At 43.0% G+C, this 27,830-nt stretch overlaps 1 protein-coding gene across 1 annotated transcript; it reads right to left on the reverse strand.

The window, feature by feature from the left end:
- Window positions 1-915: 915 nt before the first annotated feature.
- On the reverse strand, window positions 916-27,788 carry col28a1b (collagen, type XXVIII, alpha 1b). Its single transcript, XM_083917669.1, has 34 exons — window positions 27,649-27,788; window positions 26,856-26,998; window positions 25,544-26,109; window positions 23,612-23,632; window positions 23,462-23,521; window positions 23,294-23,347; window positions 23,166-23,210; window positions 23,056-23,082; window positions 22,882-22,926; window positions 22,753-22,797; window positions 20,655-20,708; window positions 17,323-17,391; window positions 16,240-16,308; window positions 15,123-15,191; window positions 13,771-13,839; window positions 13,561-13,629; window positions 13,371-13,439; window positions 11,254-11,322; window positions 11,066-11,137; window positions 10,900-10,968; window positions 10,716-10,787; window positions 10,012-10,080; window positions 9,772-9,840; window positions 9,558-9,695; window positions 8,510-8,578; window positions 8,333-8,401; window positions 7,967-8,035; window positions 7,793-7,873; window positions 7,675-7,710; window positions 6,962-6,998; window positions 6,329-6,883; window positions 3,579-3,763; window positions 2,379-2,661; window positions 916-1,504 (listed from the first exon to the last, which is right to left on the reverse strand). Exons 2-34 carry the CDS (start codon window positions 26,995-26,997, stop codon window positions 1,335-1,337), a joined length of 3,585 nt encoding a protein of 1,194 aa, XP_083773795.1. The 5' UTR covers window position 26,998; window positions 27,649-27,788; the 3' UTR covers window positions 916-1,334.
- Between the last annotated feature and the right edge of the window lie 42 nt (window positions 27,789-27,830).

A 27,830-nucleotide genomic window follows, 5' to 3' on the forward strand; every position in this document is an offset into this window, starting at 1 on the left:
TCTCATCGACTGTCTTCTTTACTCCTGCTCACAGACAGGATGTGACCTTAAGGCCTTTGAATGATAAACACGGTGCAGATGAATTTCTTTCTTTTTTTTTAAATATCACCTGCTACGCTCTCCTAGCACGACCGACCATTTGCATTTTCTCTCAAGACCTTACCCCGACGTCAACAAGAGGAAGCCTTGCAGCTAAATAGGCACTCCATGTGTTTTTAATGCCTCAAGCTGAAGATGCATTGTTCTGAGAGCAGCACCCTCTCCTCGCTAATTACATGTAATCATGTTCAACTTGAAACTTGAAGCATTTCTCAGTGAGTCACCCTCTTAACTTCAACAGCAGAAGATTTGTTCTTTTCTTTTATCCGGCGTTCAGGGAGGATGAGCCGACTGCAGAAGTGGAAAGTTTAAGGCCGTTCAACAGTAGCAGCAATACCAGACATTTTTTTATGTGTTAAGAGAAAAACCTGATATTTTGTGTAGGTGCATGGCCAAAAAAACAGTTTTTGTTTTGAGTTAAAGCCTGCTTGGGGCAGGGTGGCTGTGGCTCAGTGATAGAGTGGGTCAGTGATAGAATGGGTCATCCTCCCTTCAGGAGATTGGTGGTTCGATCCCCAGCACCCCCGGTCGGCATGTCGAAGTGTCCTTGGGCAAGACACTGAACCCTGAAATGCTCCTCGTGCTGCGCATGGTAGTGTGAATGGTCAGACCATCTGGTATGTAGATGTCCACTGCCATCAGTGTGAAGTAGTGTGCAAGCGCTGTGAGTAGTCAGAAGACTAGAAAGGCGCTGTACGCGTCCATTTAGCATTCCCGTGGCACATGTGAACATCATGTCACATCAGACATTAATTTAGTTTGGATCAAAGCAACTTATGAGGCAATCAACCTCCAATGCATGAAATTATAAGTTTATTGACTTTAATGACATTTCACATTATTATAAAACATGAACATTTAAAAACTCAAGACATTAAGTACAAAAATACATCATTGCATCGTACAAAAAGAGTTACATTTTCTACATAGACACGTTAGTGGTTACAATGTTTTATTATGAACAGAACGGTCCCACAGTGTGTCAGTAACATCACAGGCGTCGTTTTCTCTGCGTTAGCTTGGTTCACACGATTAATACGCAGATCCCTCCAGTCCACAGGAAAAAGTACTTACTACTGAACAGTTTTAAACCTTTAACTAAATTTCCGGCGTATTTGCTGTATTTGCAGTCTGTTTATTTCCCCCTATCCGTGTCCAAGTAGCTACAGGTAAAATACTAAAGCGCTGAAGTGACCCTCATGGCGAAGTCACACGTCAACAGGTACATGTGCGCGTTAGACCTTGGCACAGATTTCTCTGCAGCTCTTCTCGGTCTCAAACTGGTTTGTGTTTCCTCGACAGCCTCCGAACCAGAACTGAGCGCAGGAGTTGGCTGTGGCGTCGTAGTACCACTTCACCACGTAGTCCCGGCACGGCCCTGGGTCCAGCACGTGGGCGCAGCGCTCTGGTGGATACAAGGAAAAAAACAAATACAAGTTTTACAACGATGCAAGCAGCTCTGTGAGGTTTTACTTATGCTGCTTTTCCACTGCAGGGTACGGTTCGACTCGACCGTAGTTCAAGGCTTTGACCTCATTGTCTCAACATTGTCACAGGAATAACGACGTGCAGAGGACTTCAGATGTAAAAATCATCACATTCAGTGCATATTTCTTTTGCCTTAAAGTGAAATTCCGTCGTCAAGACCGTTTTTTTAATGCAACAACTATTAATGGAGAAATCCCAGACGGTCGCTAACAGTAGAATGTGGCTAACCCTGATTAGCTCGGGGCAGCACGGTGAACACATTTAAACGTCTTTTTTAACCACTAATACTGCTCAAGATAACAGCAAACCTTTGCAGTAGCATGAGAAGAGTCTCTACCAAATGCCCACTGATGCTTCGGTTTAATGTGTAATCGACTTAATGGACTTTACTATGAGAGGAGCTGGTACCGAGGCCAGTTGGTAAGTCTTTAAAACACTCTTTCAATAAACTCCAGGTTCACTAACTACGCTGTTGGTGCTTTGTTTTCAGTGTAGGGACTCTTCTCATGCTACTGCAGAGGTTTGCTGTTATTTTCAGCAGTATTAGTGGTTAAAAAAGCCGCTTTAATGCGTTCACCCTGCTGCCCCGAGCTAATCAATGTTAGCCACATTCAGTTAGCGACTTTCCGGGATATCTCCGTTAGTTGCTGTTACACGAAAAAAATTGTCTCTATGTTTATTTGATGAGTGTATTTGCTGAAAAAGACCCTGGGATGATTTTATGACGGAATTTCACTTTGATTGAGACTTGATTTTTAACATATAAACTATAATTTCCTATCATTTGTTACCTGAGTCGTAGGTGTCAGAAGGCAGCGGTGGAGGAGTCGGAGGCGTCAGCGGCGGTGTCTTCTCCTCAGGTGGGGCCTTCTGAGTGGGACTGGCCGGCCCCGTGGCTCCCGTCATCACCATGAGGTGGTTGGGGTCCTTGGTGTCAAACGGTGGGTGGACAGGTCTGAAGGGCTCCCGGTCAAAGAACGGAAATCTCTGAATCTCTGAGGCGCTTCCGTCGTCCGTCTTGGGTCGCTGTAGAGTGATGGGTTCTCGATCAGGTTGAGACGCTGGAGGGCCGGGCTGTAACAGAGCAGAGAGGGTTTGAATCTGTACCTTTATTTATCCAGGTAAGACAACACGAACATCATGTTATAACACCTGAGATGGATCCAGAAGTGGTTAAACTACCAAAGTAAGGAAGCAAACTTTGACTATTACAGTTCCCAAAGGTGAAGAATGAACCTTAATGCAGAAATACATTTGTTGTTGTTTCAGACTAACACCTTTATTTTAGTATTGAGCCGGTCTACTACTACACATGCTGTAGTGCTGTACTAAAGTACAAATTTGAGATTCTTTACTTGAGTCTTTTCTCTTCATACCATCTTCATCTTCTACTTCTACTTTTTTACTTAACTACAACTATTTCCCAGCTTTAGTTACTTTACAAATCAAGATTTCTGCACACAAAACATAGAAAGACCTTATAAAATATGATATTTGGTTTGTAACTTAAACTACCCAACAGTATTCAGTATACTACCTTGATCTAACATGCCAGAGGCTGTTCACCTTGGAGACCTGCTGCGGATATGTGTCTGGCCTGGCTCGAGATTAACACCCTCTCACAGTATACGTATAAGAAACGATTAGTGGATTAGTGAATGACAGAATATTAATTGGCAATGAGAATGTCTTTAGTGTTCAAATTAGTTATATTTGAACACATAACTTTATAAGTATTATACAACTTTTTGACCTGATGACCGTACTTGCACTCATAAATGTCCTAACTAAATTTAACTCCATCCTAAGCATTTAACACAAAAGTATAAATGTTAACCTCATGGTGGCGCTAGAGGGAAAGTCAGGAGAGTCACAGTTCATCCTCTGGGAACAATGAATGTCTGCACCAATTTTTGTACCAGTTCACCAAGGAATTGTTGAGATATTTCAGTCTGGAGCCGATGATTCGTTGAAGGATTTGTTCTCCTCACCACTATCTGAACTCTCCTGAAGTCTCCTTTGAAGGTGGGCGTGTCGGTGTCAGTCCTGTACGGAGGTTCTCGAACGTCACCGGAGACCTCTGGGATCCCCGGAGACAGCCTGGAGCTCGGGACGGAGCTGAACAAACGTCTCTCTCCGTCCTCACAGATACGATTCAGAAGTTTCCTCTCCAGAGCTGCGAGAGCAGAAGACCACAGCAGTAAATATACACTTCTACACCTCCTCTGCATGGTTTAATCTGTGTTTTTCTTCTGTGCGTGCATACATGTTCATAACTTCCCAGAATAGCCACAGATTAAATGTCAGGGGTGTTGCTCATGAGCACCATGGAAGTAGATCTTCTAGAAGATAATTTTTCCCAGCTTTACATCCAAACTATGTTTTTCCTCTCATTTATGAGTGTGTCGAGCAGGGCTGCCCAATCCTGCTCCTGTAGAGCTACTGCCCTGCATGTTTTAGGTTTCTCCCTGCTCACACACCTGACTCTAATAAGCCTGTAAACGTTCTCATTTGTCCAGGTCATCGTATCCTCAAAGCAATTTCACTCAAAAGCAACTGGACTTGGTTATTTGTCTAGGAAGACGTTTCACCTCTCATCAGTTCATGTACGCATCTGACCAGGCTGGGACTGGTCCAACTAACAGGTATTTAACCTCTCACAAGGCCGATGATGTCACTGGAACCCTTTGTGCTCCAAGTGCCAACGACCGTCGTTAGAGTGACAGTCGTTGGTGGGAAGTTGGTTTTGACTTTGTTAGTGCTCTATTGAGTCTGAACGACAGTCGTTGGAGTCACAGGAGGACATTTGTGAACAGTTGTTCTTTGAGGTTAGATTGTTAAATCTCCTGTGAAGGGATGAACATAGTCATTCCGTATGTGGTTGGGGTCTCAGAGACACTCGGGAGGATCTTCAACAAACACTGCATCCCTGTGTGTTTCAAACCCAGTAACACACTCAGACAGAGACTAGTACATCCCAAAGACAGAACACCACACACCCACAAAAGCAACCTGGTTTATGCTGTTCAATGCCACGAGGAATGCAAAGATCTCTACATTGGAGAAAAAAAAACAACCACTGCATAAACGCAGGAGAGCTAACTCCTCAGGCCTGGACTCTGCTGCCCACTCACATCTCAAGGAGAAAGCCCACTCCTTTGATGACAACAATGTCTACATCCTGGACAGAGAGGACAGATGGTTTGAAAGAGGAGTAAAAGAAGCCATCTATGCAAAAGTAGAGAAACCATCGCTAAACAGAGGAGGAGGTCTGAGACACCACTTATCTCCAGTTTACAATGCTGCCCTTTCATCCCTTCATTCAACAATCTAACCTCATAGAACAACTGTTCACAAACGTCCTCCTGTGACTCCAACGACTGTTGTTCAGACTCAATAGAGCACTAAAGAAGTCGAAACCAACTTCCCAGCAGCTCTCCAGGAGCAGGGCTGGGCAGCCCTGGTGAAGAGGATGAAACAGTGCAGCGTCTTGTCCAAATCATTGCTTATTGCTGCCACCAAGTGTCAGCAGAGGGAAATGTTTAAAATGTTATCTGATAAAAAAAAAGATGAGTTTCTGGACACAGCGTGAGCCTAAATCATGTCTTCTTAGTGGAGGAGAAAAGTGTTTTCTCTGGAGGTTTTATGAGCCCGGATTTCCTGCCAGTGGTTATATTTAAAAATTAATATTAACCTGAAGTAACTAAGTGCAAATTTAAAGAAATGGTTCACCAAAAAAAAACAACCTTCAGGAGCATTTTGCAGACAGTTTAGTTTTAATAAAACCCAAATATAGTTGAAGAGATTAGGAAAATATATTTTCCATTGAACTAAATAATCTGTCTGCTGTCTAGAAACAGTGACACTATGCAACTATGTTACATTTTAAATCTTCAGTACAGTGAGCGCCCAAAAAATCATTATTTCAGGGTGAATGCAGAAATCTGACAGTTGTGGAGAATAACTAAATACATTTAAGCGTTTTAACTCAAACACTGTACTTAAGTTCAATTCTCAGCTACTTCACTTGAGTCTTTCCATTTTCTGCTACTTCATACTTCTACTCTACTACAGTTCAGAGGAAAATATATTTCTTTATACACCACTGAACTTCACAAGCTCCCCAGCAGTGTATATTTTTATACACTTAAAAATAAAACATTTACCAGCTGCAACATTAAAGTAGTTAACTCTTTAATGCATTAATCCTTTTATTTTAATTCAATATAATATATAGTATTCTGAAATCTGCCATTCTGCCTGAAAAATATACTTAAAGTAAAACACTCCTTGAATTTTACTTTAAGTATATTTTGGTGCTTATACTTTTGTATTAAAGTACTTTTTTAAATGCAGGATTTTTACTTTTACATAAGTTAAATATTTGAATAGTTTTCCACCTCTGCGGATAAGTATCTCAAAACCTGGATAAATAAAACGCAAACTATGTGCACAGGAAGACACATGCAGGAGCAGGGAAATGTGTTTTGTAATTTGGGTGAACCGGCCCTTTTATTATGTACATTTTGATAAAATATTACGGGTCAATATGTTTCATCTTACTTCCTCTTTGTTTGAACACTGTACATCTCTTTACACTTTTAAAATGGATATATTTCACGTTTGTCATATTCTAAATTTCTATTCTATTCATATTGATTTATGCAAATACTTGCATTTGATTTTCTCTTACTATGTATAAAGTTAATATGATTCTGATGGGATCATGAGAAAGGCTCACCCGGAAGTGTTCTGAATTCCTCGACCAGGTACACGTGTTCGCTGTCGGGGTCAGATGCCATGAGATTGAGCTCCTTCCTGAACTCCTCATGCAGAGGGTCGCTCTCGTTCACCACCCCGATCACGAACATCTCGACGTTATTCCCTTTAGCTTCTGATATCGCGCTCTCCAGACTGACCGCGTCTCTTTTATCAGCCTGCCCGTCCGTGATGATGACGGCCACCTTCTTCACACCTGCCCGCGCCGCCTTGAACACCTGGTTGGCCTGTTGGATGGCACTGCCCGTGAACGTCCCCTCGCCCAGGTAGGCCATGGAGCGCACGGCGGACTTGATCTCATCACGAGTGGCTTCCTGTCTGAGGCTGACCACCACCATGTTGATGTGGCTGTAGAGGACCACACCCACCCGTGTGGTGTCCCGGGTGACAGAGGCTCTGTCGATCAGGGAGTTTACAAAGTCTTTGATCACGTTGAAGTTGTCGGGGCCGACGCTTTCAGAGCTGTCGATCACAAAAACCAGCTCCAAGGGGGTTTGGCGGCAGGTCACTCCACAAGCTAAAGAAACAGACAGAGAGGTGATAGACCTTAAAAGACTGACAAAACAAATCAAAATGTGAGTTTGGGATCACTTACTGCAGATGGATCTCACTATTTTGATGATTTCTTCTCTCTGTGAAAGATGGAAACAATACTTTTACACACTGGTTTGTCTCAGAGTTGCATTAAAGACATGGATCGGTGATCGTGAGGGGAAAGTTCCAGCTTTCAGCTTTAATTTAAGGCTGTTTAAGGATGTGTATCATCCATGGGGAACATGCATCTGGTCTGGTCTCGCCTTGCCTTGGTCTTGGTATTAGTTTTCTGGATCGACCGATGTGGATTTTTTAGGGCCGATGCCAATACTGTTTTTCTTTTCCCTGAGCCTTAGCCGATGACCGATACGGACTGCCGATGTTCTTGAACCCATATTTGGAGGCGTTGCGGCATCATAAAAATGACACAATGATGATAACGATGTTACGAGTCTCAATATAAAAAAGGAACATTTATTGAACTTAAAAACGGCGTCTCCAGCAACACAGTGCTGACTTCGGACGACTGTCTGTAAAATATGCTGTGGAAAAACTATCAGCGAGTGCAGCAGCCCGCACCGGCCGATGCTGATGCACCTAAAAAACGCTGTGTATCGGTCTTTCATTACTTAGTTTAGGTGGTCTTCACTCCAACAGTGGTGGACAGCTTCAAATTAATGCTGGAAGACGAAACTTAAACCCAGTGTGCTGAAGTACAGGACCAACGACTACTCTGCATGGTTTTCAGTGTTGTGACTGATGCACTTTACTTACTGTAAGTCCAGGCTCTCCCTTCTGTCCTCCTCTGCCCTGTGATGTGAGAGACATCGTCATTTATTAGAGAGATTTCTTTGAGGGCATTTAAATCGCTCTTAAAAACAAAATTCAGTACCAAAGGTCCGGTGGCTCCGGCCTCTCCAGGTTCTCCTCTGTCCCCCTTTTTGCCCTTTTCCCCTCTGAACCCTCGGTCCCCCTGCAGGAGGGGAGACAGTATGAATCACACAGTAGGGCTGCGATAGAAAGGGGTGTCCCATCCCCCTTACAAGTGCTGATATGATACTGTTACCTTGTCCCCCTGCAGCCCTTGTCCAGGAGGACCTCTGGGGCCGGGGATCCCCTGAAATCCCGTCTCCCCCTGGAAACACAGAGAGCGGTCCACGTCACAGAGAATTCGTACAACAAGATGGAGCCTAGGACTCGAGGGCAAACATGTTTCTACTCCTGAACGAGACAGTAAAACTTTATTCATTTTAAACGAGATAAAACTAAAAGACTTTAACATCGTTCAACAAACATTTCAACATCAATGTCATCCAGAAAAGCAGCAGACTGTGGACATTTCCCAGTTTCTTGTGACAGACCACTCAAAGCTAAAGTTGGTAAAATGAGACAATGGTTAAACTTGTGTGCAACTAGCTGCTGACCCCTTTACCTTTGCTCCTTGGATGCCCTCTCCGGGTAATCCCAGTGCACCGGGTGGTCCCATTTGACCGACTGAACCCTGCAGAAAAATAAAACTGTGTGTCTTTCCGGATACCAATATGACTTCAAAGTGAGATAAATGAATAGTGAAAAACAGACAAACATTGTTTTGAACAGGACACTTTACCTTAGGGCCAATTATGCCAATTCCTGGTGGCCCAGCAGGTCCGGGAGGTCCAGGTGAGCCTCTGTCTCCCTGAACACGGGACAATATTTACAGACATCTGTCGTTAAACAGTAATCTAATCCCAGACTGAAAGGACGTATAAAATATCAGGCTCATAAAACACCTCAGGTATAAAACACAAGGATCAAAACAATGAGGAAAAACACCGGAAACGCCACAATTACTTATATTTCCTGGATTTTATTTACGTCTGTTGTCATATTATGTATTAGGGTTTATTTATCTCACAAGAAAAGGTTTGTTTGGGAGAAATATCCCAAAAATCTATTCTTTTTAGAGTAAAATGTTTATATTAATCATGTCAAGAGTTGGTTCTGTCAGTCCCTCCTCTCTCCCTTTTGTATGAGTGTGTCGCCCTCTGTCTGCTTTTCCCTGCATGTGTCTCCCCCTTGTGTTTTGTTGTCCAGGTCCGGTAGGCGTGTCCCCCCCAGCTGCAGCCTGTTACGCTGACCACCTGTACAACTATAAAGACCCTGAGCTGACAGGCCTGCAGTGCTGGACCGTTGTTATCCTTCCCCTGGTAAACTCTTCGTCGGATTGGCTCCCGTTACTCGTTCGTTGGTTTTACGCTTCTCGTTGTTTGTTATATCAATCGTTTTTTTCTTTCTGTAGTTTCCCGCGTTCCTGTTTCCTCGTCCTGTTCCCTGATCGTCCGTAGTTTCCCCGTTCCTGTTTTCCTTCGACCGTCTAGTCTGTTGCCCTGTAGTTGTTTCACGTTTTGTTTGTCGTTTATATTAAACATTTTTGTTTGTACTTTTACCCTGTGTTTATGTCTGCATTTGGGTCCAGTCTCATCTCCTTATCTCCTGGGACTACATGGTGAAAATGTATAAAACAACTAAATCTAAGTACACGAAAGCAAACGAGTATTACTGTAAATAAAGTCACCGGGGAAGTGAAGGTAACATCTACAACTGAAATGAATAATTTTGCCTTTTCACTGACAACCATGTCCTTGTTTAAAGCTTTTCCCTGGGTGAACTTTAACCTTCGTTCCAGGTAAACCGACTCCATCTGATCCGGTCTCCCCCGTCAGACCCGGAGGCCCCGGAAGTCCTGGAGGGCCGGAGTAGCCGTCTCCTTTAAGTCCAGGTACCCCAGCAGGCCCTGCAGAACCTCTGTCCCCCTGCCAACCAAAACAAATTATTTTATATACTCCTGGGAGGATCGTGAAGAGTACCTGGACCTGAACCTGGACTCACCTTTGGTCCAGGTAAACCCCGCCCAGGCTCTCCCACAGCTCCAGCTGGACCCCTTTGTCCCGGTTCTCCCTGACAACAAAAACAGAAGTAGATCAAATGTTACTGTTGACAGTTTCAACACGCACACACACACACACACACACACACACACACACACACACACACACACACACACACACACACACACACACACACACACACACACACACACACACACACACACACACGGACTAACTGTACCTTTGCACCAGCTACACCCCGCCCTGGTGGTCCAGTTGTACCTGGTGGCCCCATATTTCCTGGGTCCCCCTGAAAAAAGAAAACGGATTCAGATTTCACATTTATTTATTTCAAAACAGGGACAGCGCATATTAATAAACATTTACATGTAAATATGCGTGATTGTCGCCAGTCGATTATTACCATCTTTAGTTATTTTGGCAGGTTGATGTTTAATAAACAAGGTAAACACAACACGATCAATAAATTAGAAAAGTAACAATGAAAGAATTCCATAAACTACTGATAGAGCGATACATACACCGATGTGGGCTGCTGCGTTCGCTGCATTATTTACAGGCAGGCATCCACAGGAGGCGCCTTTTTTAAGATCAATAATTGTTTCTTCTTTTTTTTTTTAAATTGAAACTCGAACATTTGTTATCATGCCCCCTGGGCGCCTCCCTAGGGAGGTGTTCCAGGCACGTCCAGCTGGGAGGAGGCCTCGGGGAAGACCCAGGACCAGGTGGAGAGATTAGATCTCCACACTGGCCTGGGAACGCCTCAGGATCCCCCAGTTAGAGCTGGTTAATGTGGCCCGGGAAAGGGAAGTTTGGGGTCCCCTGCTAAAGCTGCTGCCCCCGCGACCCGACCCCGGATAAGAGGCTGAAGATGAGTGAGATGAGTGACAAGTGTAAACTATGCTTCTTTTCGTATCACCTTACCTTCGACCCCATTGGCCCCACAGGACCGACTGCACCGGGCGGTCCTCTGGTCCCCCTGTCCCCTCTGTCTCCCTGCCAAAATACCACGACACAATACCACATCATCACATCATTGTATCTGATTACAGAACATTTATATAAAGTATTTATATAAACATGATATATGAACAAAATGGTGCGTTACCTTCCCTCCAGGTGTGCCTTTCCCAGGAGCACCGTCGGGTCCCCTGGGCCCTGGTAACCCAACGTCACCCTGCCGTCATTTGAAAACAGTCAACGAAGCAGCAGACTGGTAAGAAATATGAATGTATATGTGAAAAAGAGAAAACGGGTTGAGGTTGTGATGTTACCTTTTGTCCCGAGGCTCCGTCCTCTCCTGGCTCACCGGGTATACCTCGTAACCCCTCTGAGCCCGGGTCACCCTGAGAGAGGAGAGTTAGGTGTAAGAGTATCGAACCGATCGACTAAACAACTCATATCTGAGAGCTGCAAGAGAGCTGCAATTTCATATCACATCTGTTACAATATCAGGACTTACCTTAGGCCCTGGGGTCCCGACTCCTCTCTCACCTGTCAGTCCGGGCTCACCTGGGAGGCCCTGGTTCCCCTGAAATCAGCATTCACACACTCAGTGGGCGAGGGGTGCGGATCCACTCTCAGTTTTATGCATCAAACACTTGTTTTCCTGCAGTTGGGTCGATTTTTATGCACCAATTCATGGTGGAAATGTTTTTTTTATATATATATATGTAAAGGAAAACACCGGCGACAGTCTAAAAATAACAATGTGACTTGAAGCGACCTGTTCTGTTATGACTTAATTCATAAATCTCAGAACAGTGGTGCAGCATTACTCGTAATGATGCTTGTAGTTGACGGACTAGAATCCCCCCTTTTAGTTATTGTCTCCGCCCTTAGTTGCAGCTTTATTAGAGCAGCTTTTCCTTGTTTATTTCATCCATTGAAGTGCAACTTAAAGGTTGAATACGGAGAATGAGCAGAACAGCGCCATCTAGTGTCTCAAGATCGTAGTCGCAACAACAAAAAATTTGTCCAGCAGTCGGGTTGCCAGGTTTGTTGCTGAGTATGTCAGCGATCAGCCTGCTCCATGTGAAGTGATGAACGGGTAACTAATCAATTCATTTTACAACAGTATTTAACGTTGGCCAGTCTTCAATTGGAAGTCTTTCTTTGAGTGTAATTGATTATCTTTCAACTTAAAATGATTCCTTGTTTCCGTAGCAACAACAGACAAACCTGGCAACCAGCAACGCCGGCCACTATTGGCTGCTACAATGGAAACAGAACGAGACAGAAAGTCATTGTCAAACCCCTCAAAAAAAATGTAAATACTAATTCAGACTTAATATATTTCTTTCATTCTGTACCTCTCAAAACGCCCCGGTGTATTTAAAAAAAAACTATAGCTATAATAAGGATTGTATGTATTCAACTTTTAAACTTTGCATTTTCCCCCGACTGCAACAGTTTCTTTTGAGGTTGCATACTTTACCATAGGCATGGTTGCATTCATGAGTCACGTTCAGTTCTTCAAAATAAAAGTCTTCTGTTACTTTAATGTTTTTCTTGAGGGCGAACAAATGAACATGCTCTTAATATTTAGGGAGACATGTCCCCTGCGTCCCCTGTGCGATCTGCACCGTTTTTACCGTATGGAGCTTGATGAAACTAAATAACAACAATTATAATACTGAATCTAAGAAATAATGTCTGTATTTTGGAAATGAAAGCCTGTTTAATACTAAGGATGATGCTGTTGACACTACAAAAAATATTCTAACATCACCAGCTTTATCTCTTTTAATGTGAAAATGATAAAGTCATGACTATTACACCAGCACAGAGGATAATCGGGTCACAATTAAATGTTTAAAAGAAATTGGGCAATTTAATTCTGACGTGACAAATGAATTTCACTTAACTGCAGTTTGAAAATATAAAATCTTAGTAGGAAAAACCTGAAAAGAGCTTGCAATATAAATATAAATGACCGTGGCTCAGCGACAGAGTGGGTCGTCCTCCATTCGAGAGATTGGTGGTTCGATCCCCACCTCCCCCGTCGAAGTGTCCTTGGGCAAGACACTGAATCCCGAATTGCTCCCCGTGCTGCGCATGGGTGTGTAAATGTGGTGTGAATGGTTACATTAGAGTAGATGGTCTGTAGATGTCCACTGCCATCAGTGTGAATGTCTGTGTGAACGGGTGAATGTGACAAACACTGTGAAAGCGCCTTGAGTAGTCAGAAGACTAGAAAGGCGCTGTATAAGTACAAGTACATAAAACTGAACGCTTGCATGGAAAAGCTTGAATTCACAGCGACGATGGAAGCTCATAAGAAAGTTTCTGTTGCTGTTATTGAAGTTCTTTGGGTGAAATTTAGAAAACTGAACCTCGAATGAGCCAAAACTGAATGTAAAATGAACGCGTCTCAGATTATAAACCGGTGATAGCGGCTCCATTAGACTGATTCAAAGCACCGAGCGTTTGATTGATGAGCCAGCTGTTCTTCACGGGCGTAAAACAAGAACAATCATGCAATCAGATGGAGAATCAGCTGAATGTCAGTCACGATGAGCACCTAAGCTTCTGTTTCTGAGACAAACATCCTGTTAGTTACTCCACACCTCATCTCACCTTTGCTCCTGTTATTCCAATACCTTGAGCTCCTCTGGGGCCTGCAGGTCCAATAGGGCCTCGATCGCCCTGCGTAAAATTGGAATAAAGTAAAGTACAAGTCTCTCATTTGTAGTTATTTGTGCAGTACTTGGGTAAATGTACTCCGTCGCACGTGCAACAGTCTGACATGCATTAATGCAGCTTTTACCTTTTCTCCTTGAAGTCCTAAACCGGGAGCCCCGAGTGGACCTGGAAACCCGGGCAGGCCTTGATTTCCCTGAGAAGAGATTTTACGTTTGATCAACAGGCAGCTCTGCACCAGAGAGTGTGAGACCTGGGCGAGTCCTCGAACAGCACGTTAGATGTTGCAGTGATCAGCAGACGGATATGAACCGTATGCGTCCGGAGTCTAATTCACCTTGTCACCTTTGAACCCAACGCCAGGAAGTCCCCGGTTGCCAGCGGGCCCCTTGTATCCTCGATCACCCTAACAAAACAAAAAAGTGGAAAGTTTGAGACTGTAGACGTTAGAGCTCGTTAGACCTTTCACAGACGAATCAGTATCGACGTTTATGTTTTCAGGTATTCACCAATATATAAACTTTTTTACAGAACATATTCAGAAAATGACGCTTGCAGTGATTCAGAAGTGGTGTGATAAAGCTACTCATTTGATTTGTATTTATTCTTTATACTCTGAATTGAGAAGTAAAAGCAGCATTAATTGATTTGGTGCAGCACAAGAAGCTGAAACATGTCATCACTGTATAAAGGTTGTGGCTCACATATTAGCTAATATTTACTCATACAGTTGAAACAGAGCAACATTAGCATGCATTTGGGGTTGAGTTTTTTTTTTAAGCTCAACATTCACTCTTCGTTTAGCTCTCTAAAACTACTAAACTAAATTGCTCCACTTCGTTCATCAGCTAGTTGCTAACTTTGTCTATTTAGACAAGATTTATTGTGGTGGTTAGCACTGTCGGCTCACAGCGACACAACTCTGTGTGGAGTTTGCATGTTCTCCCCGTGTCTGCGTGGGTTTTCTCCGGGTTCTCCGGTTTCCTCCCACAGTCCAAAGACGTGCAGGTGTTCGGTTCATTGATGACTCTAAATCACCCGTAGGTGTGAATGGTTGTCTGTCTCTGTTCGTCTCTATGTGCCCTGTGATAGACTGGCGTCCTGTCCAGGGTGGACCCCGCCTCACGCCCGATGTCAGCTGGGATCGGCTCCAGCCCCCAGCGACCCCGACAGGGACAAGAGGTTGAAGATGAATGAATGATGAATGAATGAATTTAATAAGCTTCACACATGCAGCTCAAAAACCCTGCATCGGTCGGGGCCTTCGTTGACATCATCGTGCATACGCGTCACACATGCAGCATGTTTGATATGTGAAGTTTTGTGAAGTCATTAATGAAACGTAGCAGTAAAACCAAAGTCACTTCCATCGAGATCAGCACGCCAACAGAAATATCAATAGAGGAATAGATCTTAGACAACAGGGATGATTTCATATACGTAGTTTCACATTTACCACATAGCACCTAACTTCATAACATAACTGACGCTGCTTCAGCCGTCACGTTAAGACAGGGGTGGGCTCTCCTGGAGAGCCACTGTCCTGCATGTTTTAGGTTTCTCCCTACCCTAACACACCTGGGGGCCCCTTTGAATCAGGTGTGTTGGAGCAGAGAGAAACCTAAAACATGCAGGACAGTGGCTCTCCAGGAGCGGCTAGCACACCCCTGCGTTAAGAGCTGGACTCACCTTCGGCCCTGGAAGCCCCTCTCCAGATGGTCCGGGGTTTCCCCTCGCTCCGAGCGGACCTGGGGGGCCCTTGGACAAACAAACAACCACCTTTAATAAAAATCTACATACATGCCAACATAAGACATGCACATATATTATATTGTCCTTTATTTAACCAGGTAAAAGTCTCATTGAGATTCAAATCTGTCCAAGAGGGCAGCGGAAACTCTGTTACAACAGTAAACATAAAGAGTACAAACAGATAAATACAACAGACACACATCAGAGTCAGATATACAGCGTACAGTGAAAATGCTAAATAAAAACTGTTATAATACATAAATAGGCGGCCCCTTTTAAATGATTTCAGCGGGGGGGGAAAGAAGAAGAAGAATTACTTTATTAATCCTGTAAGGGGGAAATTCTATTTTTTCACTCTGTTATTATACAGGTCACACACACACACACACACACAGGCCCGAAATACACACACATGCACAAACAGCAAAAGCAACTGGACTCGGTTATTAGTCTAGGAAGACGTTTCACCTCTCATCCAAGAGGCTTCATCAGTTCATGTACGCATCTGACCAGGCTGGGACTGGACCAGGACCAGGACCAGGACCAGGCTGGGACTGGACCAGAACCAGCACCACGACCAGGACCAGGCTGGGACTGGACCTAGACCAGGCTGGGACTGGACCTAGACCAGGACCAGGCTGGGACTTGTCCGATGTGTACATGAACTGATGAAGCCTCTTGGATGAGAGGTGAAAAGTCTTCCTAGACAAATAACCAAGTCCAGTTGCTTTTGACTGAAATTGCTTTGTGGGTAACGACGACCTGGACACATGAGAACATTCACAGGCTTATGTGACTCCTCCGTAATCCCCCCAGCACTCATTCACTGCTTGACTCTTGTGTCATCAACTTACAGGAACCAAGGATTTAGACTAAGAAGATCACAGACTTAGAAACACTTACACAAAAAGACGGAAATCTCTGGTTATTTCCCACATGTATTGTTTAAACAGGACGCTTTTATCAATGTCACGTTGTCACATTGAAGTCGAGTAACTGGGAACAAAGACTGCGATGCATCAAAACAATGTCATTTATTATTATTCATACTCACGGGAAGCCCTGGTTCTCCTATCCCAGCAGCACCCGTGGGACCCAATCTCCCCTGAAGGCCCTTTTCCCCCTGAAAGCGTCAGTTAACAACTTTTAACGTTTACAACATTTTACAGTAAATCATTCAAACAGTGATGATTTTTATGCTATCTTTCTATCTCTGGGGCTCAGTAGGGGTTTGATAGTTTGTCACTATCACAGAAAACAACTTAAATAGCATTTAAATGAGTTATTTTGACTTTCTAGTGAACTTTTAGAAATTATAGATATTATTTTGGGAGAAGAGGAGAATGACATACGGTACTTTTTAGGCGTTTAGTTTAAGTTTAGTTTAGATAGTTTATTTTGAATATGTGAAAAAACAAAACATAATTATCATAAAGAAAAGGAAAAATAAACAGAGATAAAAAAATAAATGTACAATAACAAAGTTTAACAAAGTAAACTGAAAAATATAAATTCTGTTTACATATCCGTAAAGGAGTGGGAAGAGGTGTAAACTTATTTAATTTCACCCCTTTTTAATAAATATTACTGAAATAACACGTACTGAAATATAAAATAACAATAATAATAACTTTATTATTATCCATTTGTCATTCTTCAATTATCCTGGTTCTGTATCTAACAAAACATAATTATATTACAAAGATATTTATCTTAATATATTATATTCTTTATATCATAATATATAACATACACACACACATACTGAACCCATACTGACAGTACAATATATAAACATACACACACACACACACACACACACACACACACACACACACACACACATATACATCCATACATACGGACGTACACACACATATATACACATATACACACATACATATTACATACACACACATACTGAAGATAACACATAGATACATAGATTAGTAAATAAACAATACACACACAGTAATAATCACACACCCTCCTCATTTCTGTACCTTGTAAAAATCATCTCCTTATATATTTTTTTAACTGGTTTATGTTCGGACGTTCCCTGAGATTCATTTGATTTGAGGAAGATTCAATAACTGTAGAGTGATGTTTTTATGTAATGTTGATACAAAAGAGTTACCTTGGCTCCTGGGAAACCAATACCGATGTCCCCCGGTGGTCCAGAAGCCCCGTTTGGCCCTCTGTCTCCCTGTAAACAAGTAAACAAAGTCAGGTGTTTGCATGTCATGTGACGCCAGTTCAACACTGCAAATTGGTTTGCCCTTAAATAAATAATAGCAACAAAATGTGTGCGTTTGTTTAAAATGAATACAAATACGTCTTTATTCTCCGTAATCGACGACTCCACCCTTACACACAGACTCAAAACTCCTCCAACACCAAGAATATACACAAAATAACCACCATCCAACCTGTTCACACCCTTAAAGCTCAGGTAGAGTAACATTCCTAACACTAATATATAAAGGGTCGCGGAGACTGCTGAGGTGTTTAAAAAGAGGCTTAAGACCCATCTTTTTAACCAGGCTTTTAGGGCGCACTCACACTGTCGTTCTGTCCCGGGCCAAAACCGTTTTCAGCTAAAGCCTAGTACCTTTAAGCAGTGTGAGTGCACCCGTTCCGCGCATAACAGCCGTCCACGGCCCGCTTGAAAGAGGTGGGCTTTAGCGGAGCCGTTTGCACATGTACGAGCACGAGCCTGCGCACGTGTACGAGCACGAGCCCTACGGCGGTAGCGGTATGTGCGCCTGTTGGGACATAGAAAATAGAAGGAGGGACCATGCGCGGACATTTAACAACAACAACAATGGCGGTGAAAGGTTCACGTTGGTGTGATGCGGAGGTGGAGTGTTTACTGCAGATTTGGTCGGATGAAAATATTAAAATACAGTCGACAAGACGCACAAAAACTCTGAAGTCTATGGAAAGATTTGTAAACAAAGCCACGCACACGCGATCAATGCGTGAGACGTGTTACGGCGTGATGGCGTATGGACAGCAAGAAGCATTGGCCGAGGCCCAGGCAGTCTGAGTACAAACGGGGCAAGTACCCTAAAGTCCGGGACGCGATGTGAAAGGACAGTGTGAGTGCGCCCTTAATCGAGCACTTTTTATCCTGTTTTACTGTTTTAATCTCTGTGTTTTAGCCTTCATGCTTTTATTTATATATATATATTTTATGGTCTCATGTCTTATGCTCTTATGCTTTTATTTTCTAGTTCATGTTTTTAGCCTCTGTGCTTTTATGCTCTTATGTTTTAGTCCCTCGTGTTTTTAGCCTCCATATTTTAACCCTTTACTGTTCTAGGCAACAGTTTTTAATCTCCAGTGTTTCCTCAGGAGGCCTGCCAGTTAGGGAGTTGTTGGTTGGGACGCGGTGGGTGCTGTCCCGTGGACAGTTCCGGCCCGGGCGACTAGAGGGCTCTGCACCTTGGTGCGGAGCCTCCTGTCTGCTGGGGTTGGGGGGGTCTCTGTGTCGGTGCTCCCTGTGACCTTGGACTGGGATCTCTCCCGGTGTGGTTGGACCCCCAAAGGTAGCTTCCTCTAGACTCCTCTGTACCTCAGGGTCTCGCTGCCCGGCCATGTCTCTGTAGTGACAGCTAGTGTTTGTGTGTGTGTCTGTGTGTCTGTGTGTCGGCGTGGCTGTGTGTGTGTGTGTGAATGTGTGTATGAACGTATACATATGTGTGTGTGTCTCTGTGCATGACTGGGGGTTCTTTTAACTTTCTTCTCCTGATTTTATTTGATGTTTCTCTTTTTCTGTACATTTCTGTAACTTGGCACTTTGCAATACTTTCTGTATGAAAAGCGCCAAATAAATAAGGTTGATTTGATTTGATTTGAAATGTTACTGCGCGTGCAACCATTTACATCGTCATTTGCATCCTGGGATGTTTCACACGCACGAAGAACAGAAACAGATTTTAACCGCGATACATTTTTCCACAGGGAATTAAATAATCAATGCTCTCTTTTAAAAGCTTACAAAATAAAGAAATGATATGCTGTGGAAGTATTAAATGAAGTGTGTGTAATTTACAGATGTATCTTAGTGATAATTCTATAAAAATACATATTATACAGTGAAGCCAAACGGCCTGCAGTCTTGTTTCAACCTTTTATGGCATTTAGGAAATAAAGAGCCGTCCTTTGTTCCCGCTCTAAAACTCGCTCTTGATTAATGTCTGGACTTTTCCTGGATGAGCTGTAAATCACATTGCATGTGTATAAAGACATCTTTGTTTAAGATCTGCTGGGCAGCTCTATGGTGGTGGAGGCATCAGCATCTTATTAGCCCGGGGCGCACATTTTTAAAGGTCGTTTTTATCTGACGATGTAAATGTTGTGTGGGAAAGTGTCCGGGGAGCGCTGCGTGTGAATGACGATGTGGCACAAACAACTATTCCACTATTCTACCCCCAAATTTCTAAATGATAGTGAATAACCACGTTCTTTGGTGTCTTACGGGGGCTGCTGACCACAAAATGAAAATATTGCAATTAGCAAAAATGAAAAATAAATAGTTCAACACTAAGAAATAGTTCTCGCCTCTAACTCCAAACCACAAACTGACATTTTTACACTTCTGTTTCTGTCTTAAACAAAGTAAAACATATTGATCAGTGAGTTTCAGAGCTGAACTCTCATCAAGGAAGTGAGTAACGATATTTCCCAAAAATGTCAAATTATTCCTTTTATATCTATCAAAACATCCTGATCGAGGCGACCCTTTGGTAACGAAAATCACAGATTTAAAACACATTACATTCTCAGAAAAATAGTTATAGTTATAACGTACTGAGGAAAAGGTTGCTGTGTATATTTTAAAACTAAGTATAAAAAGGAAAATGTAAGAATTAAGAGGAAAGGCTGAGCGAATACTTTGAATCACGCGTATACTTCAACCTTTTGCTGCAATTAGTCGTTTTAAATATTGTATTATAGTATTTTATAACCTTTTATTTTCTTATAAATGAATCTTACAAATTGTTTTGTATTTTAGATGTTTGCCTTGTGTTATTTAATTGCCATGTTTTCACTTTTATGTCTATAGTTGTGCCACTTTGACTTGTAAAGCATCATTGATTTTAAACATGCTACATAAATAAACTTGACTGGACTTTATCCTAAAAATCGGATTATTTCCCCTCCAATACGCAATCAATCCGTCTCTCTCCGTCTCGCTAAGATGTTAAATAAAACTGTAAATTAATAATATGTATGACTTGTGTTTTGTAGTTGTGTAGTGCACATTGCTGACTGCCACAGTGTCTTGGTGATGCTGTCACTGGTGTGTGTTTTCTAGTGCAGTGTGCCGTGTTTTAGCATTATATTTGTGATAATTCACTATGATTTTAACCCAGCCAATCCAACTGTTGCTGCTGGAAACATGCAGACTACACATGGCAGTAGACACATTTCAATGCATCTTGAGGTCTCGGGGAAACTTACTTTAGGTCCTGCTGGGCCCTCAGGTCCCATGTCTCCTGGTGGTCCTAGTGCACCCTGCAAAAACAGATTTAAAATCCCTCAATACATCATTCAAGTTTGCTTTTAATCACATCCAAAACATAATGTGCAGTATTGTTTTTAATCCATGATTTTCTTCATTTTGCGACACTTTCATCGTGAATAAAATTGAAAGTGACGTCCCCGCGCTGTATGACCAGGTCAGAACCAACCCTCTGACACCGAAATCACTAAAATCAACATCTGCGTCTTTCATGTCCTTCGATTCTCAGGCCCAGCTCACAAAATAACAAGGTTATACTGACACTGTGCCAGTGGCACAGAGGAGGAAGAGTGGCGCCGGGCGGCCAGGTCCCCGCACTAATCCCACAGCACAAAGTCTGTTCCTGCAAAAGAATAATATCCTGCAAGCCTGGATTCACCGCTTCGGACAGCCGCGGTAGTATCAGGATTACCCATAATCCAATATTCACATTCCATTAGTGCAGAGATGAATCAGAGACAAATTCCACTTCCATTTTTCATATTGGAGAGAGAACGGACTGTCTGATGATGTCCGTGTGCGTCGAGATGAACACAGGCCGTAAACCGTATGTTCAGGGTTGTGAAGGATGAGGGACAAAACATGATTAATAGCAAAACTGGACGACACTGACAAGAATAAAGTGATTTAATTACTCTAATGATGGGTCGATAAGAATAATAAATTCTAGACACACTTGCTAAATGCTAACATGCTGATGTCTGATTTCATTTTCATCAGGTTCACTCTCTCATCTTCGATAGCTTCGTAGCATGCTAACATGGCAGTTAGCGCCAGACACAAAGTGAAGGTGAAGCTACGATGTAATTGTGATCGATCTAAATTTTAAATATAATGAAAATTCTTAAATTCTAGACACACTTGCTTAATGCTTTAATGCTGATGTTTGATGTCATTTTCATCAGGTTCACTCTCTCATCTTCGATAGCTTCGTAGCATGCTAACATGGTAACTAGCACCAAACACAAAGTGAAGATGAAGCTACGATGTAATTGTGATCATTCTGACGGATATAGCAGTTGCGATTTGTTTCTCGATATTTGGATTGTGATCGCTGTCTCTGTCTTTGTGTCCGTCTTTGTCTCTCTCTGTCTTTGTGTCTGTCTTTCTCTCTCTCTCCTTCTCTTCCTCTCTCCGGTGCAGACAGATGTGCATCCTCCACAGAGCTGGGTCTGTCTGACGTTCCTGTCTGTTACAGTGAAGGTTTTCGTCTCCACTGTACTCTACGGGGGAATTGTTGGGTCTGTGTAAATCATAAATAAGTCATAGAGTGTGGTCTTTACCTACTCTGTAACGTGTCCTGAGATCACTTTTGTTATGATTTGGCACTATAAATAAAATCGAATTGAAAAATTGAATTGAATTGATTCTAGATTTCATTGAAAAACATATATTCAAATAATCACAGTGACAGTTTTGAGAGGATCTGTAACAAACACAGTCGGTAGCACCAAAATGCTTCGTTCAGAAGTCGTCATTCAGGAATTTTGATGCATTTTAGCCTTTAACGAATATTGCACCCCACGATGAGTTTGATAAAATGTGATTGATTGTGCGCCTTAAATGAAGTTCATGAGTTTTGCAGGTCATGAATCAAAACCTCTGATGTTAATCTCACGGTGGCGCCGGAGGAAAAGTCACAGGATCAACAAAGTCCTTTTTTTTTTAGATCTGGACCAAAGTGGACCATAGTCACCATTTACCTCGGCCTTTCTTCTTTATTTTTAATTACTTTTAACTTAAAATTTTATTTTTCACTATAAGATTGGTTACTTTAATCCTCTTTGTACACGCTGAAAGAAAATAAACACGTGAGGGGAAGTATTTTTGTGATATATTTTATCATTCAGTTTCTATTATTTCTACCACTCATTCATGAAGTAGCAAACTCAAGAAAATCTACTTTTAATAAGCAGGTAGCGAATAACGTATTAGACACAAAAAGTCAGGATATGCTTCTTTTTTTAACATATAGAGTTTCCCTGCTCTGTTCTTAAGGTTTAAAATGATCAAACCAAGATCTAGCTGTGCTGTTACCTGTCCTCCTTTGGATCCTCGCTGCCCTGGAGGTCCCTCAGGTCCCTACAAAATAAAACGTAATTCATTTTAAGAGACAAAGTCTGTGGTGCTGATTAAAATGTCAAAAATAGTTTGTAATGTTCATACAGTGTCGCCCTTCTCCCCCGGAGTGCCACAGTCTCCTCTCTCCCCCTAAAAGACCAAACTCAAGATTAGCACCTCTGCCTGTTTCCTAAGTACACGTCATTAAAATGCATTTATATACATTTATAATACATGTATAATACAGATATTATAATACTGAAGCTCAGTGTCACCCACCTTGTTGCCCTTATACCCTGGACGACCCTGTAAAAGACGAAAACAGTTTTTAAATCTGCGTTTCATCTGATAAGAAACATGTCGGTAGTTAGAGTTAGAGTTATTTTTACCTCTGGACCGTCACTGCCGGGTCGACCGTTCAGGCCAGGCTCCCCCTTTATAGGAAGAGACCAACTTACAATGAGCTGCATAAAATCAGACACTAAAGTATAGTTTGTGTCTTTGTGTGAGGACGTACCCTCGCTCCTCTTAGACCAGGGGGACCTCTGAAGCCTGGGTCCCCTTTTCTTCCCTGGAGGTAATAGAAGTTAGAGCCAAGACGATGCGATGTACGTTTGTGGTGACGAAATACAGAACGAGTATCCTATAGCTTTGGTAAATATTAGAGTTTGTGTACGGAGCTCACCGGACTTCCTTGAGGGCCCCTCTCTCCTCTTTCACACGAACACACCTGAGCCTGTGGACACTAGCAGGGAGAGAAAAGAGCAGTCAGTGCAAACACGACACACATCCGTTAGTTATAAAGTAAAAAGCTGGATTGCACTGGAGGACTTACCCCTTCCAATGCAACTGCACCCTGCAGGCAAAACACAAGACACAAAAAGATGTTAAAGGCAATAGATTCACTCACAGGAAACATCAGCGTATCATCTCATCTCATCTACAGCCGCTTATCCGGGGTCGGGTCGCGGGGGCAGCAGCTTTAACAGGGGACCCCAAACTTCCCTTTCCCGGGCCACATTAACCAGCTCTAACTGGGGGATCCTGAGGCGTTCCCAGGCCAGTGTGGAGATCTAATCTCTCCACCTGGTCCTGGGTCTTCCTAGAGGCCTCCTCACAACTCGCTAAATCGATTACCTGTCAACTATTGAATTAAATGGTTTGAGTTATTGTCTAAAGAAAAAAAAGACCAAATTCGTTGATTTCAGCTTCTCAAATGTGACAATGAGCTAAATATGTTTGGGTTGTGGACAAAACAAGATGTTTGAGGGCGTAATCTTGGGCTTTGGGAAACATCAATTGACGTTTTTAGCCTTTCTCTGACATTTAAAAGGCCAAACAACGAATCGATGAATCGTTAGTTACACCTGTTAAACCTTGTGAAGATACTGTCTGCCCTCAACACTACTTTCATCTTTCTTTCGATTGTGAAATTAATAACATCACACATTCTTTTGGAAAGCAGAACAAGCCGCGCCGCTCTCTCAGACAGGTCTTGAACTACTGTGACATTTCTGTGTGTGGAAAATGCAAAGCAGGCTGGGAATGCCCCCCTCGTGCAGACCCGACTGTGTCACTGAGATGTGAACCCGCTGTGAGGACAGGAAGTGCAGAAAAAGAGGGGAATATAGACCTCTGCGTGCTGCTGGCACTGTGAGAGGCTGCAGACGATCATTAGCACTTCTATGTCATGCGGGGGGATGAGAGGGAAAGCCGGGTTCAGTCCACGCAAACACAACAGCAGCTCGTGTCAGGGGCTTTTACATCTTCAACCAAACAAGTTCAAGAGAATACAGACGCATAACTAAGAGCAGCGTTTGATTGTGATTAAAGTGGAGGAGCACATGATTGCAATTGCGATTTGTCCACTGAAATCTAGCATTGAAGACAGAACGTAATTCCTGTGACACTCACAAGGGGCCGCTAGCACTAACAAATAAATAAATAAATAAATACATAGTTGCCTTGCAACCAGTATCTTAGTATATCCTAAGCTGTCATTGCTAACCTGATTATTATTAATGAATTATATTATTATTCGTAGTAATTATTATTTACCCATGTACTAAAGTAGATTTGTTTATCCATGAAAGATAACACGCAGGGGCGGCCGGTGGCTGAGTGGTTAGAGCGGTCGCCCAATGTAAAGAGGCAGAAGGTCTTCGAGGCAGTGGCTGCCCCTTTGCTGCGTCGCCCCCACCCCCCTCTCACCCCATTTCCTGTCTGTCCCATCTAATAAAAGGCTTGTAAACTGCCAAAAAATAATCAGTAAAAGAAAAACAAAAAAAAAGACAATACACTAACTGACGTGTTTGTGGGAGTTTGTGCCACAATGTCAGTCAATACTAGTAACACAATGATTAATATGGGGGTCGTTACTGTAGGAGATTGTTCAGGACTATCTTCGCAGTTCAAATTGGATAAGAAAGAAGAAGGATGGACGTTTCAAATGCAGTGTGAACGGAAACCCATTCAGCCACTGTGGAGACGTCAATGTCTAAAGTCAAGAAAACCGTCTCGCCTGCGAATTTGAGGGTTCATGGTTTTAAGGAGTATAACATTAATAAGCTGTAGGTGGAGGGATTTAATATATTGTCCCAGTGAAGCATAAATTGAACATTTGACCAAGGAAAAAAGCATTGCTGAGAACATAAAACCATTGAGAGGCCTCCTTAATGTGTCATATTAGGAGCATACTGAGCTGGGGAACGTGGATATGCTCCTGTCTGTCTTAACTGAGGTCATCTCACTTGAAGCCAACTCTCACCATCTCTTTGAGCAGCTTCTCCTCCAGCTGAGGATCAAGAAGACTTTGGACAAACTGCTGAGCGGGCGCGCTGGCGACGGCCCGGAGCTTGGCGTTATTCTGACTCTGCTGGCCGATGTCTGATAAACCCACAGCGAAGAACTTTATGCCGTGACCTTTGGCCTCTGCTGCCGCTGCAATCAAATCAGGGTTACGGGGATGGTCGACCCCGTCAGTCATCAGCACTGCGACCCTGACGCTGTCCGCCGGCGTCTCCTGCACCAGCAGCTGAGTGGCGTTGCCGATGGCGTAGGTGGTGTAGGTGCCATGGCCGATGTAGTTCATGGTGCTGACTTCGCTGTGAAATGAATCCAGGTCTTTCCATTCTGAGAATCGGTGCTCTACGGACACAGAGCTGCTGTACTGAAGAGCAGCCATTCGCATCCTCAGCGTCCAGCCAGACACCTGCAGCATGGAGAGGCGGGTGCTGAAGCTCAACACAAAGGCCTTCTGCTTCTCAAACAGGAATATTGTTGCACTCTCCGAGCTGTCAAGGATGAAAGCCACCTCCAGTAAACATGTTAGACCTGCAGGAGAAGGAAAGCAACGAAACCTCAGGAGAAAGCAGAGATTCACAATAGTACAGGGGAAGATACGAGAGTCTGGAGACGGTTGCAACTGCACAGATTAGGGTCCTTTAAGAGATTGGAAGGGATTATCTTTGCTGTTCAAATGGCACAGTAAAGGGAGATGGATGTTTCAAGTTCAGTTTGAATGGTAAAAATCCACTCAAAAGTCTAGAAATTTGTCCTTCATGCAAATTTGGGGGGCATAGGTTTAAAGGAGCAACATCAGTAGGCTGTCCGCTGTAGGTTTAACGTATTTACCCAGGGAAACACACACTGAACATTTGACCTAGGAATAAAAACCATTGCTGTAGACATTAAACCCTCGTCATTCCTCACTTTGATATCATGGCACAAAGAAAAAAAGTCCCAGACACAATCTCTTGAGCCACAGCTGCCCTGTGATGTGAGTTCGGGGTTTCTGGATTCAATCACTGGCATAAAAAGCTAAAGTGGACTTCAGTTTTTGACTTGAAGTGGGATTTCACCATTAAAGACTTGATGATCTGACTGCTACACTGCTGGCCATCATCCCATATTCATCCAATATGGTTCTGATTTGTGTCTATTCTATTAAAGTTTCACATTGTGATTGAATCCGTGAATGTTAGTGAATGTCCGATCATCAACCTGGACTCTGTTACGCCCACAGGATCCATTGACAGACCTTCCCCACCAACATGTGGATACCTCACATGAAGAATTACCTTTTCCCCCATCGTCATGCGGCCTGTAGTTGTTCCTGCGTCCTGTCCTCCTTCTCTGGCATGTGGCCTCGTGCACGAGAGCCAACAGCAGAAGGCAGAGCCCCACTCCTCTCCTTAGGTTTCTCCTCAGCAACATTTCCATCCTAGCAGAGAACGCTTGTTAAAAGACGAACTAATGAAGTGCGTAATCTCACAGTGGGTGCAGAACACAAAGTATTCATCCAGCATCACAACATTCATCTAGTTCAGGGGAGGGCAATTCCCATCCTGGAGAGCCACTGTCCTGCATGTTTTAGGTTTCTCTCTGCTCTAACACACCTGATTGTAATGATTTACTCATTACCAAGCAGCTGATGCTCGTCACAGTCTGATTCTTGTTAGACTCAGGTGTGTGAGGGTAGGGAGGAACCTAAAACATGCAGGACAGTGGCTCTCCAGGACCGGAATTGCCCACCCCTGATCTAGTTCACATGTTGCTATCATGCATCCTACCAACCACACCCCATTTGTTCAAATTACACTGTTCCTTATACTGATAATGTGCGTTTTAAAATGCATGCATTAAAAGTGAGACAAAAGATGTAAATGTAAGCCATAACAATTGGTCTAAACAAAAGTAAAATGCTGCAACCTTTACATAATCTGTAGAGACATTTAGTTCAGGTACATAAGCATCTCTAAATGTAAACGTTTAGGAACATGAGCCTACTGATTTATCTAAGCTGCAGCTACAGTAGCTGTATGGCACTGTATTAGGCATGCAAAAATGTAATGTAAGTATTTTTTTTTTTACCTAGAATCTCATTTAGCTGCAGTCAGGGCTTGTAGTCCAGTCAGCTGTGGCTCTTTCGGTGACATTTTGCTGCAAAATCAAGTCCAATAAACCAGGCTGAGACAAACTGAGGACCGTCAGACGAAGAGCTGCTGTGCAGTGTGTGTAGCCAGGGGCTCTGGGGCCGCTCCAACACTTCAGCG

This window comes from Echiichthys vipera (genome assembly GCF_963691815.1).
Source record: "Echiichthys vipera genome assembly, chromosome: 8".
Lineage (NCBI taxonomy): Eukaryota > Metazoa > Chordata > Actinopteri > Perciformes > Trachinidae > Echiichthys > Echiichthys vipera.

Coding starts and splice junctions, on each gene's coding strand:
- col28a1b (XM_083917669.1), bottom strand. CDS start 26,997: ATGGAAATGTTGCTGAGGAGAAACCTAAGGAGAGGAGTGGGGCTCTGC. Junction 13,840..15,122: donor AGGGGCTTCCAGGGCCGAAG/GTGAGTCCAGCT, acceptor TTGTTTTGTTAG/GGTGATCGAGGATACAAGGG. Junction 6,999..7,674: donor AGGGAGAGCCTGGACTTACA/GTAAGTAAAGTG, acceptor CATCTTTCACAG/AGAGAAGAAATCATCAAAAT.